We start from the raw sequence: 20,508 nt of genomic DNA, 5'->3' as shown, positions 1-20,508 counted from the left end.
TATTTCATTATTGTAAGTTTTAGAGCTGTGTAGAACTAGCATTAAGTAAAAAGCCTTCAGTTATATGCAGACTAACCTCAGAAAAGCCTTCTGTGGGGAATAACAAACCTATGTTTTTTAATTGTAGAATAATACTACCCCTGGAGCAATGACACGGCGCAACACTTATGTTTGTAGTGAAAGAACCACTGCTGATAGGCATTCAGTGATACAAAATGGCAAGGAGAACAGGTATATGAAATGTCTTCCTATGGTGTATGTCACTTGTCTTCACCTTTCCAAAGAAATTCTAATGCCTTATTTTAAAATAAGTGGTATTCTAATGTAATTCATGATGAAAGGTGAGTACAGATCTTTGGTTATGGAGCACCTGTAAGTATGTTGGGGCTTGGGTTTTCTTCCTGTATTTCATTTAATAGTCTTTATACTTAGAATGTGAAAGGAAGTTTCTAATTTCTGGTTAAATACATGAAATATTTGTAGCAGCCTTCATCTTAAATCTGTTATGAACCCCTGTGGCCAAACTCTTCTGCATGTGCTTGCAGAAGAGCCTTGTTTAGTGTCAGACTACTAAGTCCATCTCTCTTGAGCCATTCTCTTTTTTTATTTCACTCTAAACTCTGCTTCACTGGAATTATTTGAAATACTGTTTTTGCTGCAAAGTCTCAGGGAGAAGGTATTTTTTTCTGAGCAAAGATGAAATGGTGATCCACCATTGTCTGGGGCTAACAGTGTTCCTTGCTGATACTCTGGCAGTTTAGCTTCCCAGGATTTACAGAACTCAGCTGCTTCCCTCCTGAGGCAATATCTCCATATTCTGAGTGAAAACAGTCAGAGAAATAACACATTTCTTTTTAATTTACTGAATGAAGGCCTGAGTAGAGCATGCAGTAGAACTGGAGCTAACCACTGTATGTGTTGGCACTGTGGCCACATCTACTGCCATCCTGTGAAGACTGAGAAGAGCTGTCAGAAATAATATTATAGTGAACATAGATGTCAGGTATAGAGTAGCAGTTGGGAGGAACACCACCAAATTTCCTGGCTGGCTGAGGTTTTTTAGTATCCAGCCCTTCTTGTCAGAATTTTACTGCTGTCAAAAGATGGTAACAATTAAGTAGTTAACCCTTGCCTGGTACTTAAAAGAAAGAATGTGTACCCTTCTACTGTGCTTCCCAATTTTCTCCAGCCCTTCCTAGTATTATATCTTCTAACTTGTGTTTTTGCACAAATTTTTTCCCCTCCTTTTGGGAGTTGATGAGGAATTGAGATGTTGACTGGAACGCCTGTCTATTCCCTGTTTGATTCCTGAAGCCTAGGGATAAAGAGCATGATTTTGACCCTGTCTCTTCCTCCTAGCTTTCTGCAAATGGAAAGTGCTTAAGGAAAGAGTCAGATGTAAGTTTGAAGACTGCCAAAAGTGTAGTTGGCCAGCTGGGTGTGCAGTCACCTGTTTTGTGAAGTACAGCCCAGCTCTTTGGTGCTGTCCCTTAGTGTGTCTGTCTCAGCATCCACTGGTTACTCCTTGTTAATGTTACCAAGTTGTTTAGGGTAAAAGTCATCATCCTTTCTCTGATTTGATGTGTTAATAGCTTTTTTTCTTTCCAAGCACTCTTTGAAAAAATGAATCTTTCTGTCCATAATAGTTTTGATAAATTTTTACTACTTGATTACTTGGTTTAGTACCATTTCTGTTCATCCTTAAACTAATATCTTGCCTACAGTTTCTTTATTGCATTTTTAAAAGCTACTAGATATTGTTTACTGGGAATGCTTGAGATTTAGATGTTCCCTTAATTTTGGAGTAAGTTCATACTCATAAAGAACTATCTTATGAAGTAATTTTATTTCCCCAGCTTTCAGTTTCTCAGGAAACTGATGTTTTCTGGTTTGTCACATATAGACCTTAAAGTTAAGATTGAGTAGCACTTGACAACTATATTAGTTGTGGTTTATATTCATAATTGGTTATCCTTGTGTAATTTACCTTTTATTGTCAATGTGGTTATTTAAACATCATTAGCTTTTTCTATAAACCAACCTTATGTGGGTCATTTGAAATGTCTGAGAATTTATATTTGCACATGTAAAAATGTCTTTATAGCTTTTATTGTGCATTTTTTGATTATTACATTCATTACTTTTCATAGAGGGTTAAAAACAGAAAGGGTAATGAGAATGCATTGCTAATTGTATTACAGTTGGAGACCTTTCATTGTCTGAAATGCTTCAATACTAAACTGCATGTTCATTTTGGCACAGTTTCAGAATTACTGTGATTTGGCACAGAATTCAGAATTTACATCTGAATGTATTTTGTTGCTGTAACTGGGTAAAGCATTGACTGGTCACACAAAGTGCAGGGACCTTTAATGCAGGAAAAATCAACGTGGTGATTGATGGGACTGGCTCTTCAGAATTAATCTTTAATGTTACTGTACTCTCAGCTTGGCAGAAAGTAACTCTAGAAACTTGTTCTTTTTTCTTCTATAAAGCAAGATCTGAAGTTGAACCTGGGCTTTGTACATATACAAGGTTTAGTTAAAAATTACTTCTATGCTTTTGAAATGTCTGTTGGTGGCAAATGTTACAGGCTAGAGTAATTGCTGGAATTGGTTTATTACAGATTAGATTTTAGATTTTCCATAGCTACTCAGATACTGACTGTGACTCAGTAAAAACTTGGGAGACTTACCATAAAAGGCAAGATGCACACATTTAAAATCTCCACTTTTTTCTGTAGAGAAAGCGTTAAAACATTGCTTATTCTGCTTTTATCTTGCACATTGAATTATGAGAAGGCACTGTTTCTGAAAGTGTGAAAGCTTTAAAGAATCAATAGTCAGTAGATCTGATGTTGGAGACAGTAGTCTTGAAGACCCATGCCAGACTGGTGGAAGCAAAGAGTTCTGAGTCTCCCATCTCTCTTTAACACATTGTGTGGCTGACACAGGCGTTCTGCTGGAGACAACTCCTTTGGCTTTCCTCCAAAGCCTGAGCATTAATTAACGCACTTGGGGACTCATGAAACACTCTTCATAATGATAGGCAATTGCTTTAAATCATTTGTAACACAAATGATTTACAACAGCTTCAGATTTTTAATAAGCCTTGGCACTAATTGGTGATTGTTAGTTCACTGTTCCTGTGTTCCCAGGCTAGTAATCCAAAGAAGCTGATTTCTAGTAAAGCATCAGAGGAAGAGATGGTCCTTTATTGATATCTTTAGATATCACATCTTTGGAGGCGGGTGACTAAAAATTGGAGTCTTGTATTGTAAAACTAGATTCTTTATCTTTTGTAGTAAATGTACAGGAAATGAGCTGGAAGAGCTTGAGAGACTAGTGACCAATTTTGTGACTTCAGGGTATTAGTTTTGGGATGAATGTTCATTTTCTGAAAATTCCTTAAAACCCTGGAGTAATGTAAATGCTGTGCCTGTATTGAAGGCTTCATTGTAAGTAGTGCTTGTAGTTGTCATCCTGATGGATTCAACATTGTTGAGACGTATGCATGACTCAGATGAAGTTTTTCAGATCCTGAAAAGTTAAAAACAAACCAAAAGCAAGTATGTTTTGCTAAGCATTTTAGGTAGCAGTTCAGATGTCTGAGCTGTGTGGTGCTTTGCACTGGTGCTTTGGGAGCCAAGCCTGAGAAGTGGGGGAGCTGACACTTGTAGCTGCACTAGCATTCTTCTCTCCGGAGTCTGATGTGCCAGAATTTGGTAACAGGATTTGAGATTTTGTGTGTAACCAAGAAGTAACTTGGAAGTGAACATGCAGTGTCATGAAACTGTCACTGAGAATTATTGATTTCTTAACCTCAAGCAGAATTTCTGAATTATAGCTGTCTTACTTTTAAAGCAAACTTCAGATGAATGAGGTGGTGGTGTAGTCTGAAAGGGCCAAAACATCTTGTGGCTTCTCACTTTTCTCCTATCCTTATCATTACTAGATAATGTGAAGGCTGCAAAAGTATTTTGGCTTAAATAAATAACTAAATTTAATGCTTCTATTTGAACATACCATGCAGCTGGCAGCTTACTGGCCATTCTGCTAAGACAGTGCTCTATACATTCCTTCAAAGCCTGAACGGTAATTTGGAAAATTTAATGCTCATGGTCAAAGCAATACAAGATGCTCTTCAACAGTCATTCTTCTTTCTTCAGGGAGCAGCAAGCATGTCAGTGCTTATTACACATACAGGTTCATTATTAGCAGCCTTTTTCTTTTGGCATCTCTGGAGTTGTTAAAGATCATGGTATTTTTGGTTTTGATTGTACCTGTGAAGTCTCTCAGTTATCTGATGTAGATTTAACAGCTTGACCAGCTTTCACTAATTTCTTTTAACATTCTGAAAACAAAGGATTTTGCTGTAGTAATGGAACTATCATGAGTCTTTTGGAAAGTGCATTTGGTGGGGGTTTTAATGCATTGTTTACTGTTAAGAGCAATACAAGTTACATCAGTGCTTTATCGTAGAGCTTTGGCATAGAATTCTGAGTTATTCAGGTTCTGTACATCAAGGAGGGTATCACTGCAAACTAATGCTAATGGTAAGAGCATGGGCACGTACAGATGTGCAGTGCCATGTAAGTAAGAATGCTTTTTAAGGGGATCTTTTAGAGATGTCCAGTACCATGTAAGTAAGGATGCTTTTTAAGGGGAGTGTAGGGCAGTTATTGCTGTTACATAGAAGAGGAGGGCTGTTAGAGTTCGTGTTCTTTGATAAACCAGTTAATAGAAGGAAAAGTTTGCTTTTTTTTTCTATGCAGTAGTTTGTTGTTGGTCCATCATGCTCTTCTTTCTGCCTCTGCCTGAACCCAAACCCCCTCGCAGCCTGACAGAAATGTTCGCTTACGCAGCTAGCCCTGCTTCAGTTTGTACCACATCCTTCTCCAGTGTTCGGCTGCGACATCAGAAGTCGATGTCCATGTCAGCCTCTGTGCACACGAAGATGATGTTGCCTCCAATAGACAATGGCGCAGATAACTTCAGGCCTATGTAAGAACCAGAAATCGTTGTGACACTAACTTATACCCACTGCTTCTTAACTTTGTGCTGTGGAATTTTAGTCCTAGATTGTTCTAGTATATTTTGCCCACAAGATGTGTGTTTCCTCATTTTTTTAGTCTCGTTTACATTTGTCTTGTGGTGTGTCAGGCTGTCTGTGACATAATCCTGCAATAGTGAACCTTAATTTTTTCCTATTGTTAGGAGTATTGGACATTCCCTATTGTCAAAGTTTGTGGGAGACTTTTAACTGTGTATCCCGAAGGACTTCACTACTTGGAGCGGTTCGCTTGTAGAGAATTTTGTGTAGGAGACTTTCAAATTAATTTTGTGTAGGATACTTTCAAATTAGCAAGACTTTCAAAGATGTATGTACAGAACGTGGAGGGAGAGACATTAAAGTTACCTATTCTCTTTCCTGGGAGGAAACTTTACCAGTCTATTCTTTTATCAGTCTTCTCAGCAAAACACCGTAGGCCTGGTTTATCTGGTCTTTTCCAGGATACTCCTGTTGCACTTTTCTGCCTATGTAGGTTTCTGTTTCGGCAGCCTCTTAATCCTAACTTCTTACAAGTTTTGATTTCATACGGTGCTGTAATGATGTTGGTATTTCCAACCTCGGCCTATACCAAAGTGTGTGCTTACGCTTTACCGTAGAACGTAGCGTTTTGTGTTTCCTGCTGAGCCGCAGTGCCCGTGCGGAGGCGTTCTAGCGTTGGTTTCTTTGTTTTGTTTTCTGCCCTAGCGCTATTCCCGATCAGAGAACTCCCGTTGCTTCCACCCACAGCATTAGCAGTGCGAGCACCCCTGACCGTGTTCGTTTCCCCAGAGGGACGGCCAGCCGCAGCACGTTCCACGGGCAGCTGCGCGAGCGCCGCACCGCCACCTACAATGGCCCGCCCGCCTCGCCCAGCCTGTCGCACGAGGCCACGCCGCTCTCGCAGACCCGCGCCCGCGGCTCCACCAACCTCTTCAGCAAACTCACTTCCAAACTAACCAGAAGGTAAGCCTCTTAAAATGCCAGTGCAGTGTGGCTGCCTTTTATTTCCTTTTTGTAGTAGGAATACTTCATCGCTTAAACAATTTTTGTCCACATTCACTGATTAATGGCTGAAGTTCTGCGACTTAAAATGCAGTTGCTTGTGATATTTTCATATTTTCTATTTTGGTTACAGAAGCCATTTGTTTTTGGGTGTTGAGTCAAATGGGATTAAATGGGAAACAGTTTGGTCTGTGCTGTTTCTTCTGTGCTCTTCAGCCTCATGTCTGCAGAGATGAAACATTTCAGCTCAGTTGAAAAGCTGCTCAGTAGATGGCATAAACTAGGAGCCCAGTCTAGATATTTCATGTAGCATTAGCAGCTCAGATTGTGTTTTCCAGTCACTTAGTCCATCAGTGTTTCCAGTATAACCTTGCTAGCCACACAGAAATAGAAATATCACAGGTGAAGCAGTAGGGGCAGGAGAAAAAAGCTTCTGTTGGCAGTAGTGCTGTCACAGGCCATCTTAAAATCATGGCAGTATTAGTGTTTCAGTCTGTTTCAGACCAGACAGGAGTCTGGTCAAACCTAAAAAAATTTACTCCTACTTTGGCCTTTAGTTGATGTGCAGGTTCTGTGTTAGGTGTGAAGGTGTGGTGGTCCAGCCAAAGCCAAGCTTCAGCAGGTCTTGCTCCTGCACTAACAATTTTATTCTAACTGAACTTCTAGTTCCAAATCCATGTATTATTTAGATTAGTTACTACAAACCCTAAAATTGATTTTTTTTTTCCTTCTCTATTTGAAACCTGTCAGTTCCCACACCACATACTTCAGACCACTGATCTCCACAACTTGCATTTGCAGAATTGAGGGCTTGTTTGTCTTTGATGTAAGATAATCATCAAGCTTTTGTACATTCCTTATCAGGTGAAGTTTTTTGGACAAGATCATTCTAATCTTGGCCTGCTAGCTTTTGTTTTAAGCTTATTCCACGTCAGCAGCAAGCCATTTCCTTCCTATCTACTTTATGGCTATGGATGCCTCCCTCTCAGTATCACCTTTGCAGACTCCCATTCCTACAAAATAGTGCTAAGCCACACTCCAGTTTTTCACAAATGGCTGATTTCAGTTTAGAGAGTGAATTTCTTTAAAAATGTAGAAGTTGCTTCTTTGCAAAACAAGAACATGAGAGCCTAGCCTTTGATAAATGTTTTAATTTGCACAGTTCTCTGCCAGGTAACCCTTCTCTGGGAAAAACTGTGCTGTAGGAAATTTGGTTTGGGTTTTTCCCCTTCTTTTTATGTTGAGAGAGAGAGAGAAGTTTAATTTGAATATTTTTTAAGTGTTAAGCCATCTGCTTTCTGTCAAGTGAAGTCTTAATCAGGCACATCCTTTTGGCATGTCTTTCTTTCTGTACTTTTGTTTGTAATATCCTTACTTAATTTTCCATTTGACGTTCCAAATGTGGACGCTCAAACTGTGAACATGCAAACTTTTCACTCAGTTGTTTAGGCAGCATTCAAACTTCTATCATTACCTCAGAGTTTCATCTTTTGCAGTGCAGTGTGGTTTTCTTGAAGAAGTCTTTCCCCACGACTTTTGACAGTAGTTTAAATTCCATCTGGACTTGATTAAATAACAAGCAATTGTAACACAATAGCATAGTTACAGATGATTAGTTTGCTCTTGGAGGATCTCTTGCAGCTGGGGCTCTGTTATATTCAGTGCTGTGCAAACTACTGAGGAGGTGGATAGTGCCACTGAAGGACATGGTTATGTTTCTTCCTGTTAATTAGATTTTTTTTAAACCTTATTACTCATTAATTTATTGTAGCATTCTCAATGGGGAATCAGAATTCTTTTGGTGATTAACTACTTATGTTCTGGTGTAGGCAATTGTTACAGCTTCTGCCACTAAAAAAGCTAAATATTTAAGGCAGTTTTTAGCACAACATGGCTGACCTAATGTTATGAAGAAAGGAGGCAACCTAACTCTGAAGATACTCAAGATAGAATCATGGTAGTGTTACTGATTTTTGCTTTCCATGATAAATATATGAAGAAGATCCAAACATATTTTTACCTGACCTTGCAGATTTTGAGTTTTCAAGTGTTTTGACACCAGTACATATTTTAATTCATAATAAATACTGGTTACATATTTCCCTGAAAAAAGTGAAAGTAACAGTGCCAGGAGTTTGACTCTTCAGCCCCTAAATCATCTGCCTAATCTGAGAATGTATTGAAGTGTAATTTAATTGTGCATTTAAAATGAGATATTTTTGCATGTTTCGCTCTAAATGCCTTTTTCAATTTATTTTGTACAAATTTTTTGTTAATTATTATTTTGGCTTAATTTCTTTTAGAAACATGTCATTCAGGTTTATCAAAAGGTAGGATTTATTTATATTTAAAAAAAAGTGGCTCCTGCAATTAACAAAAGATTTGGCTTTTCTAGCCTTGGTTTTCTGAAAACTAAACTTCCTGCTGAGAACTAAATACTTTCTTTCTTCAGAGGAAAGCATAGAATAAATCCATTAACTCATGATGATACCTAAGAATCTGTGGCACCATCTGTGTTGTATAACAAGATGCTAAGCATGCCTTGTGAATTCTTCTTTCTTTGATAGAGTTGGTAGTGCCAAAGTAATTCTGTTCTCTGTACTAATACACTTAGCATGCTTATGTTTGAAGAATGAGGTGTTTGATAACAATGATGAAAGTATAAACAAAACATAAGGTTACAAGCAAATAAAGGTAAGTGTTGTTAAATTTGTTATCTCTCTGTCTGTTTTATGATATTGAAGAGAAAAAAGGTCTGAATATTGCCTGCAGCTGAGCACAGCTGTGAGTTGAAGTTTTGTGTGGAAGATTGAATGAAGATTCAATAGCTGTATATTTATTTTAAAATGGGGTGCATTTGTTGAAGTGAGTTGCAGCTGAAGTGCAAATAGAGCTCTTCAATTCTAAACAAAAAGTACAACATTTATGCAAATTTATCAGCAAAAGGGAAAAGCTCAGAAGTCTGATTCACATTTCAAACCAAAGGATTGAATTTAGTTTTGCAATTTGGGAATGATTTAAGCTGCTGTATTTCTCATTAATCCATTATGATTCATGAAAATTGCTTATACAATTTTGATGTGCAGGTCAATTTTCCAGTAGAGTTTTGTAACAGCCTGTTTAGTTCTACCACATCTTGGAACTTCTCAAAGGGTGGTACTTCCAGTTTCCTACTACTGATCAAAACCAGGGAGATGGGGCCAGAAACCAGGCATCTGTTTTAACCTTCAGAATACAAGGCTCTGCTTGTGACTGTAATTTGGAGTTAGACCATTTCAAGGAAATGCTTAGAGAGTCCTGACATATGTAAATTGCTGCCTGAATCTGGATTTATTGTGTACAGTGCAAGGCTGAAAGTACCCTACCTGATGAACTGGGTGAATTCCATGCCATGGTGATGATAATCAGTGCTCTCCCAAACATGTCCATGTTTGGAACTGGTGTTGGTTGGCTTGGCTGGCATTGTCACAGCTGACTTGAGAAAATGCAACAACTTAGTTAAGGAAAGAAACCATGCAACTCAGCCTACAGCTGGAACTGAGCAGGGACAGTGGCTTAAACCCAGTGTGCATCATCAGCTGTGGGGGGCAGCCCACTTCTAAAACAAAGCTCTGTGATCTGTGCAACCCTCCACAGCTGGATGCATCTACATTTGTTCTGAAGAAAGATGGGAAATGCTAATATGGGTACAGTTTTAAACTAGAAGGTTATTGTTTAAATTTGAGATTTCAGGTAATTTTAAAGTAATTTTTTAAAAATTACCGTTGACTTGAGGCCAGGAGTCCTAGACCGTGGTGGAAGTATCTGCTACAGCTTCCATGAATGTGTCTTTTTGAATAAGAAATTTGTTAAATCTCACACAACCTGCAACAGGAGCAGTGTGCTTTTCAAATTCTGTTTTAAGAATCTGTGGTGTCCCTCCATTCCTGATCTATATGTAGGTACAAAAACTGAAAATGCTGGGGCTTTTGGCAGTTTCTCCTGGCTCTATCTGCTATGAATCCTACCTGAGCTCACTGTCTTTTTAGTTCTGAAAGAACTACAGTAGCCCAGTAGCATGTATACATAGTGCCACAACATCAGTTCTAGGGAGCTGAATGAAAGTAGATGATCAGGCACTCCTTGTTAAACTGCTGAGTTTTAATATTGTGCTCAGTACACAGAAGTATCAAATATATATATATGTGTGAGTGTATATATATATATCTATCTTGTACTATGCACTGTCTTTGCCAATCTGCACATTGTGGAAGTCTTAACTTTTTTTTTCTTCTCTGACAGCAAAAATGACTCAATGTTCTGGATTTTATTGCAGCATCATTTCTCTGTTTCCATAAATTGATCTTATTTTATCATCTTGCACTTTTTGTTGATTTTCAGTATCTTTTTAGACAGTTTTCTTTGTGTTTACTTGGATATTTAAAACAGCATACAAAGATGTAAAGAACAGGAAACACAGCATAATCTGGGACAGATGTGTGGAAACAATCAGATTTGTGAAAGCCCTTCATAAACCATAAGGTAGATAATGTGTAAGCATGCCATGACAAATGAGAACAGAACTTGTCTATGTATTTGTTCCATTCTCAAGACCAAGAAGCATCTTGGTCCATAAAATCAGTTTATGTAAAACACAAGCAAAGCAGAAAATTTAGAGCATAAACTAGCCCAGAAGTGAAGATTGCATTGGCAATTGAGGAGGCCTCAGGGCTGCCTCTGACTCTCAAAGCCCAAGCAGAACAATCCTGGCAGTACAGACAGTGCCTGTTCCCAGAGCAGCAGTGCTGGGCTGCAGGGCTGGACCATAACCATGTCTGCCATGAAGGAAGGAGCACCTTGAGAGACTGCCACAGCTCTCCTAAGCTTGGCATAATGGCTCACATTTGAGGTTCTGTGTCACTTTATGCAGCTCCTCCTGCTCAATGAAAGGAACATTGATGCATGGAAAAACTGAGCAAAGTGAGGGTTTTCTGAGAGGCTTCCATGAGAATGTTTATTATTTCAAAGTGGCAGGTATATTCTAAATAATGACCTTTCTTAGATTTAGAGTACTGTGGTTTACAAACTGAACACTTTGGCTTAATTTCAAACTGAGAAGTGTGTCAGAACATCACTAGGGATTTTTCCTTACAGACTTTTCTGGACAGCTTCCAGCAACAGTAAGGCTGTTCATTGTTGGGGAAACTGGTTGTGCTCCCATTTTCTACAACCTTTGGCAAGCTTCAAAACAAAACACCAAAAACCCAACAAAAATCTGTAAATGTTTGCAGCTCTTAAAGCTGCCATCTTCCACTTCCTAGGAACACAGAAGGCTCTCTGAAGTTTAAGTACTCTTCAATTTTTCAGTTGGGAAGTGTTTTCTAACTTGTTGGTGGCTTTGCCCAGTAAAATAATCATCTGAAAGGGGAGGATATGTTCAGTTGGTCCATGTGGTGGTTCCTACCTACCCCTTTTTTGGTCCTGTAGAGCTCTCATAGGGGATGACTTCATGCTCTTGGTATATACAGGCATGAAAAATCTTTTTCCACCTTCTCTTATATCCACCATAGATTAGCAGCATGAGATCTCTTGAAAATAAATTCAACAACTGCCCACTTTGCACTGGGACTTCCAATTGTCTTCTTCTCATTTTTTCTGTATCTTTTCTGCTCACAGCTGTGCATTTGCCAGTGGCATTGTCCCTGTTGTGCCATGAGCTGTGTGGTACCTCAGAGAGCAGGGTCCTGCTCGGATGCTGCCATGACCAGCAGCTCTCAGCTGAGCAGCTTTGCACTCTGTTAATTGCAGTTGCTTTGCAGTAGCCCCTGAGTTGAATTTGGGCTGGTTCTGTGGCCCATGCAGCCAGTGCTGCCACCCTGCCCCTCACAGTGCCAGCACAGCTCCTGGTCCCCTGTGACACAGACTGCCAGAGGCACCTTGCAAGGCTGATCCCTCACCAGAGCTCTCAAAAGGAAGGAAAGGAGGAAATCACACCTTGTAACACCCCACACACCCTGATATAAATATCTCTCTGCATCAGAAATAAGGTTACTGTCTTACATTGCTGTCCCTAGACACCTGCCACCCAAACTGCAGTGTTTGTGTTACTCAGGGAAGCCATGTATGCCTTGGTCTGGATGAAATCAGTGTACAGGCAGCATCCCCCTGAGCAGAATTAATGCTGATGTGTTGAACCATCCTCCTTCAACAATGGGAAGGTAGAGAAAGATAATTTCCCCTTAATTCTTCTTGACCCTGGGCTTTCAATAGATGGTAGTGACCAGCAGTGTAGCCTTAAGCACTGCAAGAAGACAGAAAGCTTAAGCTTGTTCTTGGATGGGGAAGATGCATCAGTGTGGAATTACTGGGATGGAGTTAGCACAGCTTGAGAAATCTTGGATTTGGCTCTTAAAGTTCTGTTAAAATGTATGTGCATCTTCTTTTGCATTAAGGTATTTTGGTATTGTTTGAACATGCAGATCTGATGAGCATGCAAATACACAAGGTGATCAGACTTGTCTGTAAATAGTTATGGGGATTTTTTCAAATATATACTTTATTCCAGATAAAACTTTGAAATAACATTAACCTAAAAATATTTGGGAGTTATTTCTCTTTTAGGAGGTACTTAGTAAATAATACAGTCACTTCAATATGCTTTGTAACTAGTTTCACATTTTCTGCTTTTAGAACTTCAGATTTATTCCATGAGTTCTACAGATTTAAAATATAAACATATACTGTTAAAATTAGTTATGGACAGTTTAAAAACTTAAAAAATGGAAGTTTATAGACTTCCATTTGGTTTGACAATATGTTACTTTCTGTCTTTGTCCTGACCTACCAAGTTCTTTACATCTTTGTTGTTTTGTATTTTAACACACCTTTGGTATGATTGCAGTATCTTTTAGCAACTACTCAGATATTATATACTGTAGTGTAAGATTTGTCTTCTCTTTCCCACTTCCTTTTGCTTCTGCATTCTTTTCATTGAGGCTCCCGACTGAATATGAGAGGAACGGGAGATTTGAGGGCTCAAGGTGAGGGTAAAATTTTTGTTTAAAACGTTACTTAGGTGAGTTTGAACCTTTCTTCCCTTGATTATGTGGCATAGTGGCTTCAGGCAGCAGCTTTTTTTTTCATGTAAGTCATTGGAACTAAACAAAGAAGCATTTCTGTCTGCAAAACAGCTATTAAAGCACTGACTGACTTGGTTCTAAACTTTCAGCTTTCCTGTTGCCTTTTTCCTTGTGTGGTTTTTCTTTTTTTTTGCATTTTAGTCATTGTAATTTGCTGTTGTCGTGTAGATGTGTAGATAAGTGGTCTCTAGTGAGGCTGCAAATGTGTGGAATAACCACTGAAAGGTGATAAGATATTTCTCATCTCCAAAATCACAGGTAGTTAAATATTTTTCATGTTGTACTTCTTGCAAAATCAGCATATCAAAAAAATATTAGAAATTATCAAACTGCTGGGTTTGCCGACTGTTTTCAAGTAGAAAAAGCTTCCAAAAAGAAAATGAGCATTGAATAAAAATTGGGGTTTTCCCTGGTCTTTTACAGCCCTATTAAATTAAAACCTCAAAACAAAATACTGTTTAATTTGTGTGATGAATTTTGTAACATCTGGCAAATCACATTGCATAGTCTTATGATTCTCACAGTCACAAGAAATCTTTTAATAGAAGAATTATGAAATAGGTTATATTTGAGAAATATATTCATTTAGTTGTGGCCTTGCTATCACTTTTTATTTAACTTTTTCATAACTGCCTGCTTAATGGTAGTAGAAATAAGACTTGGTGTAACCATTGCCATCTATTTCAAAGGGCAGCTTTCTTAATATGGAGGCTCAACATGAGACCTAAACTGCATGGTTGGGGGCCAGTCAGGTTAGCTAATAGTTAAGTATGACAGTCAATATATTTAATTAAATTTGAAGAGGTGACTGGCAGTGTACAAATATTCACAAAGCAAATCTGTATTTTGTCCCTGGAGGTCCAAATGTAGTTCCTTATTCTTTAGCTGCATGACTACTGATTTTAATTTAAGTAGAAGAATGATTACAAACTAGAAATTTCTGGAACATTTCTTTCCCTTGTCCTGTTTAACTTCACTTATCCATACCAAAAGGAAAGCTTTTTTTATTATTAAAAAAAAAAAAAAAGTTGCAAATTTGGGACCCTCAATATTTGGTGCTTCATCTCTTAAAAGTGTGACAATAATGGTACCCTCTCACCATCTTTACAAACTGTGTTGAAGAGGTGTCTAATAGTGACTTCCACATCCCCCTCAGAGGCACTTAACTGCAGAGCTTGTAGCTGCAGAGGATTTCATCACTGTACCTCAGTCAGTGCTTGGTATTTAATGAATTTCTGACCAACTCAGGAGGAGGCATCTCCTTTCTGAGCAGCCCCCAGGGTGTGTCCCTAGGGATCATCTCAAACTCGCCCCAGCGGGAAGGCCAGAGTGGAACTGAGCCAGCCCAGGTCGGGGGGCTCAGGGTGACCCTGGGCAGCAGGTGGGTGACCCTGGTCCTGCTGTCCTTCCTTCTGCTTGCAGCCAGCTGCTGTGGGGCTCCAGGGGCCCTCCCAGGGCTCTGTCTCCTGGCTGCTGCCCAGGAGGAGGTGCAGAGGAACGCCAGCACCTTTGTGCATGGGCTCACTCCATTCTGTGTAAGTGGGCACCTCCCAAGGCCTGGGCTGAGCCCTCGTGCCACAGGGAGCTGTTATTTCAATGTTCCAGAAACTTCTAGCACAGAGCTGGTGTTTCAGCTGCCCACATGGCCCGAGAGTAGAGTTTTGAGCAGAACCTGCCTTAATATCAAGTTGTAGGTGCTGCATGTAGTTCTGCCTCCAGAAGGTCATTGCCCCCGTGCTCCTGAATCCAGTGAGTGCCAGTTGTGTCCCAGTGAGTGCCATTCCTTCGTTCCAGCCCCAGCAGCTACAGCTTTCCCTGTGTGTGTGTAAGCAGCTGGGGGAGCTGGGCTGGGCCACAGCCAGAGCCTCCAGTGCTGCCCTGGTGTGGGTTGAGTGGTGGCTTCACTAAGGTGGCCCTGGGGAGGGTGGCTGGCCCTGCTCACTCCAGAATTCCTGTCTTTCAGCCGCAATGTAGCCGTGGATCAGAAGGACGAGAACAAGGAAGCCAAGCCTCGGTCGCTGCGTTTTACCTGGAGCATGAAAACCACCAGCTCCATGGATCCCAATGACATGATGAGGGAAATCCGCAAGGTCCTGGATGCCAATAATTGTGACTATGAACAAAGAGAGCGTTTCTTGCTTTTCTGTGTCCATGGAGATGGGCACGCAGAAAACCTCGTACAGTGGGAGATGGAGGTGTGTAAACTGCCAAGACTGTCCCTGAACGGAGTTCGCTTTAAGCGGATATCGGGAACATCCATAGCTTTCAAAAACATTGCTTCCAAAATTGCCAATGAGTTAAAGCTGTAACAAGAAAAAAATAGTTAAGTTGTAAATTAGTTAGCAATTTAAAGTGTTTTTGAGAATTCCGATGGAAATGTATAGAATAACATTTAGGCAATAACTTCTGCATCCTTCTGAATAGTGATATTAAAAAAAAAAAGCTGCTGAGCTGGGAGGGAGAGTTGGACTTTTTTATAAGTGCACTACAGCATTAAAGTTGCCTACTATGTAAAATATTACCCCTTCTGCTTTATTTCCATTGCTCCTAAGTCTTTGACAACAAATTGAAACACAGAATATATTCATTTAAATATGCCTCCTGTTTGTGTGGATGTGTGAATGTACAGTATGTGTGTATAATATATAAAGTATTATATGTAAACGATTCATTTACAACATCGAGCTGTACCAGTACCTCTTTTTGGGCTAATTTTGGTGCTAAAAATTGAAATGGCCAAGGAGGAAACACTTGAGTTAATATTTAAAATGACTGAAGCATTAACCAGTAAATGCAGGTTTACAGTTCACTGCTGTGTTAAGAAAAAAGTGTGTGAAGGGTTTGGATTTATGGTTGTGAACATTATTAGTCCTGTTTTCTAAGTAGATCTCATGAGATGATTAAAAATTCACTTCTACTGAGTAAGTCTTGCATTATATTTTGCCCACCTATTTATTATTTAAGTCTGAATCAAATTTTAATAATGTAGTTAATTTGTGCATTAATATTTGGGTAAACGCTTCCATTCTTCTGCTTCTGCTAAACTACTAAAACTGTATCTTTGTCCTTTTGGCTTACGAGTATTGACCGCAGCTAAGAACGTTTCTCTGTTGTTCCTCTCGGGAATGAGGCAGTGTAAAAGGAGGTGCTAATTGCTGAGTAGTGGTTTTCTTTCAGAGCGAGTTTGCCACGTTAGACTAGGTCAGATACAAAGCACAAAGGGACTCCCAAATCATGGCCATTCTCTGCCAGCTCCGAGGCCTTGCTGCACATTGGGCAGTGCTGTCCCTCGCCTCCTGGACACCCTCAGCATTGAAACCCAAAAGTGGGAATCAGATTGGCTCCTGATCTGCTCTGTCCAAAGTCCAGCTTGCCAAACTACAGCCATAGGCCGAAGCAGTTGGAGCTTTTCCTTGCACTCTCCCAGTGCGCTGCCCCTTGGCTCGGGCTTGCTGCTGTGGATGGCTCTGTGCCAGCGTGTCTGTGTCCCCATGCTGCCAAGGGAGTCCCCTGTCCCTGGCCCCGTGCAGTGTGGCACCTGCCCCCATGAACTCTGATGGCCAACTAGCCTTGGGTAGGACATGGAGCTGCTCTGGGACAGCCCCCACCTTGTAACCATCACGGCGGTGAAAGGGATTTGATTTTGCAAACTAGAACGAGGAGATTTCTTCACGCGTTGTTTCCTACCGATACTCGGTTTATTTCATCGAGGACTTGTGTAGATAATACCCTGCATTATCTACTTGACTTTTTGTATTAATGTTTTGTGGTTATATTTCAGTGAAGCACTTACGCATGTACTTAACATGTGCTTTAAACTGGAGCCTAAATTTGCATTTTAAATTTGCAGTGAGCTAATAGTTACTCATAGTACACAGTTCAGATTTGACCCGAGGTGAAAATGCAAAGTCCTTAATATTTTGCAAGTTAGCTCTTGTGATCTGTAGTCTATGAAGGCAGCAGACTTCCCCTCTCTTTCCCTCCTAAGCATTGGTATTGATTATGCTAGTTTAAAGGGTAATCATAGTTGTTAAATGTAGTAAATATTCCTGAATTTGCATTTTATTCTCTGTATATTCTGTATCATGCCATGGCTTGAGAACTCCAGGTGCTACCAGAGTTCAGTTGGCTTTCAGTGCTCTGCCCATGCCTGTGCTGCTCAGTATGGGTTTTTTCCATGAAAACTCCATTTTGTAATAGCAATAAGACATTTCAGGGCAGTCATTGTACTTTCTCAGGTGAATGGTCACCTATCCTTTCACTCCCTACATTTTAAGCACTCCTCCAAATGTATTTTTTTCACCTGGCAGTGCACTTTGTTGTCTGAACTGAAAAAGTGTTCTGATAAATTATGTAAATCTGTATTCGATGGAAGTTCCAAAAGGTTTCATATTAAATGTTTTCTGAAATACTCTCTTCCTACTTCACCTGTTAAGTATGTAAGTGTTTCTAAAAAGTGCACCAGTATCATACTTTGGATATTTAAAGTTTGTACTTTGGTATTTTTCTTAAAGTGTTCTCAAAAGGTTCTTTCAGTAAATCTTTATTTGAGGTATTAAAAAAAATCACTTATTATAATCAGAAAAATATTTTTAACAGCTTCCTTCCCAAATGCCTTGTAAAATTACCTTGTGTGAGAATATTTAGCACCCTGCATGCTTGGTGTTCAAGCCTCTGGGGGCTGCCTGGGAAGGAAAGTTCTTTCTTCAGCTCTCCGAACCAAAGATGAACTGCTTCCCCAGCACAGGCTTTTTACTTGTTCATATTTCTTGGGAATCTCTGTAGGCTTGCAGGCACCACTGCTGATGGGACTCTGCAGAACCACACCCGGTTTTTCTCACCTTAAGGGGCAAGTTTTAAAAATAATCAGAGGTCAGTGTGTGGTGAGGAGGCAGCAGCAGAGGTTTTGAGATAAGTGAACAAAGACCAAGAAGCTGGTTTGTTTGTTTGGTTGGTTTTTATTTCTTGACATGGCTGAGTCCTGGAGCGTGTGGTCCGAGTGCTGTGTTATGGGCTGATTGTAATGGGCTCATGGCTGAAGGTTTGCATCACTGAAACCTGTGTCAGCCTGCACTGATGGCATCATCTGATTGCTGGATCTGGCAGAGAAAAATGTATTAAGAGTTTGGGTTGTGGGGTTTTACTTTATTTAATAAAAGCATTTAAAAATACATACATAAAACAACACTGAGCAGGAACAAATTCAGATACACTTTTTCTTATGCAAACCTTCCCTGTACTTAGGATTTCTGAAACACTTCAGTTTATTTGACCTCTTTACAGGACCTGAGGTCCTTGACCATATTGAGAAGTAGAGAGAGGTAGGCTGGAGGAACAGCTAGTCCTGCTGGGCTAAATGTTTTGCACACTACTTCTGTTCAAGCTACAGCATCTGGTCCAATCTTTGGGGATTTAAGGACTTATAGTACAGATTTGGGCAAGGTTTAGCTTTTTTTCTTGCATTACAGTGAGGCTTCAAGATCAAATATACCATGATACTGTATTCTTTTTTTTTTTTAATTACAGAAGTTTGTGTCAAGATAAATTAGATTATTTATTAATATCCACACGTTTATGTTGCAGGAATGAAGTGCAGGGTTCAGTAGTCCTCCCAGTCATATGGAAAGACTGTGGCATATCTGGAATTTAAATAAGAGCTGTTTCCAGTTAAAAGCTCAGCTATACATGGGCCCATTGGGATAATGTGTAGATGCTTTTAATCAGTATTTCCCACAGCTGCTGTGTCACAGGCCATGTTGTGGATTGCAATTTAATTAGGCCTGCAGCCAGCCCAGAGAGCTGTTCTCCCTGTGCAGCCCTGGAGCAGCAGTGTGTGCCCCTGTGCTGGAACCTGCTCAGTCACAGTGGCCACTGTCCCCAGAGGGCTCAGGTACCCCCTGGGTGTGGGCAGAGGCCCCTTGAGCCAGTGTCACTCTCTGTATCTCTGGGAGGGGCTGGTTGGGTGTTTCTTGCTCTGCTATCCAGGACCACATCTTTTCTTAGTAACCTAAAGTGTTAAATATTTAGAGAATTTCAGTAGTTGATGGTATTTCTGCCATCTGGGGTGGGGGTGGGGGGGTCATACTAATGTAACATTTTGGTTTCTGATTTACAGCAGATGTTTAGGAATAAATACAGTTTTGGAAAACTGGTACCACTGTGGATTAACATTTAATTTTAAATATGTAGGCTTGTAACTGTCTATACTATCTCATTTCTGTAAGTTTTCACAGAAGAGTCCTGGAGCTTTCCAGTAAAGACAGGCTCATGTTATTACAGGTCACCGGTGCTGCCAATTAAACCCTTGATTTGACATTCTGATGAAGTGGAGTTTTGAAAATTCCACCTTTGACTGGAGGTTTTCCCTTCCAGTAGCAGTGAATCATTTCATTGATTTCACCACTGACAATTACTCTATCACTTCATAGAATAAACTGTTATCCAGCAGGAAGGGGCGTGAGCTTTGGATAAAGCTCAACCTAGAGAAATGAATAATTTATTAGAAGTTCAACTTTTTCATACCCAAGACCAGTCAGACTCCTGCATTGCAACAGCAGTAAATGCTTAAAAAAACCAGGAACAAGGGGGATGTTGGAATTGCTGTCTCTGTGCATGCTCCTTACTTCTGTCAAACTTAAGAGCAAGAAAAAGTTTAATTTTTAAAATTTTAAAAATGTTTGCCTTTAAGAAAAAGGCAAACCAGTAAACTTGGATGACTTGAGGGTTTCCATGTTCCTGTTTCTGCCAGTCTCTTTTTAGTGCACTACCAGGTACTGCCTACCAGCAAAGGGGCTGGATAAAATGAGCAAAACCATGGAGGAACAGTCTCTTAGCCACTCAGTGCTTCTGAAGTTGAAACAGTTTGGTATTCAAAACAAAGGAACTTGAAAGACCCTTAACTGTTCTCTTTTAGCCTTCTAAGAATGCTTTAACCTTTGGTACAAACAGCAGGCTCTTGTCCAGCACTAACAGAAAACAGAAGGGTGTCAATACCAACTATGAATCCTGCAAGTATCTCTGCACAGAAGCCACATTCAGGTCATTAATTGTCAGCTGTTGGGAGTTCACCTAGGAGTGCCATGAACACCTTGTAGTGGTTGTGACTTAGACGTTTATTGCAGAGGGAAAAAATGCTTTTGCTTGGTTTCTGCTTATGTGCGTTGAACACTTGGAACAGCGTCAGACTGGGATGTAAAATCCATGAGAAGTGGCCATGGTTATGGTTGCTGTGGGAACCACAGCATGGAGTTTCAAGGCATAGATATGTTGCAGTTCTCATTCCATTTATACCCTTATGTTATCATTTAACATCCTTTAAAAATTCAGGGCATAAAAA

General features: G+C 40.0%; 1 protein-coding gene across 19 annotated transcripts in view; it reads left to right on the top strand.

The window, feature by feature from the left end:
• Positions 1–17,583, top strand: part of MARK3 (microtubule affinity regulating kinase 3) — a 62,440-nt gene extending 44,857 nt beyond the window's left edge. For 3 of the 19 annotated variants that reach the window (XM_071426366.1, XM_071426364.1, XM_071426371.1), the window contains 6 exons: positions 128–231; positions 4,839–5,003; positions 5,758–6,015; positions 8,358–8,384; positions 13,029–13,073; positions 15,136–17,583. In XM_071426366.1, the coding sequence (XP_071282467.1) occupies positions 128–231; positions 4,839–5,003; positions 5,758–6,015; positions 8,358–8,384; positions 13,029–13,073; positions 15,136–15,481 (945 nt within the window). In that variant the 3' untranslated portion in view covers positions 15,482–17,583. The remainder of the gene's footprint in view (positions 1–127; positions 232–4,838; positions 5,004–5,757; positions 6,016–8,357; positions 8,385–13,028; positions 13,074–15,135) is intronic. The other 16 variants (XM_071426377.1, XM_071426382.1, XM_071426375.1 and 13 more) reach the window with 11 other exon arrangements.
• The last annotated feature ends 2,925 nt before the right edge of the window (positions 17,584–20,508 follow it).

This window comes from Agelaius tricolor, unplaced genomic scaffold, assembly GCF_023055355.1.
Source record: "Agelaius tricolor isolate 1412-34295 unplaced genomic scaffold, bAgeTri1.0.p SCAF_5, whole genome shotgun sequence".
Taxonomy (NCBI): Eukaryota; Metazoa; Chordata; class Aves; order Passeriformes; family Icteridae; genus Agelaius; species Agelaius tricolor.
This window is presented reverse-complemented; position numbering and strand designations above follow the sequence as displayed.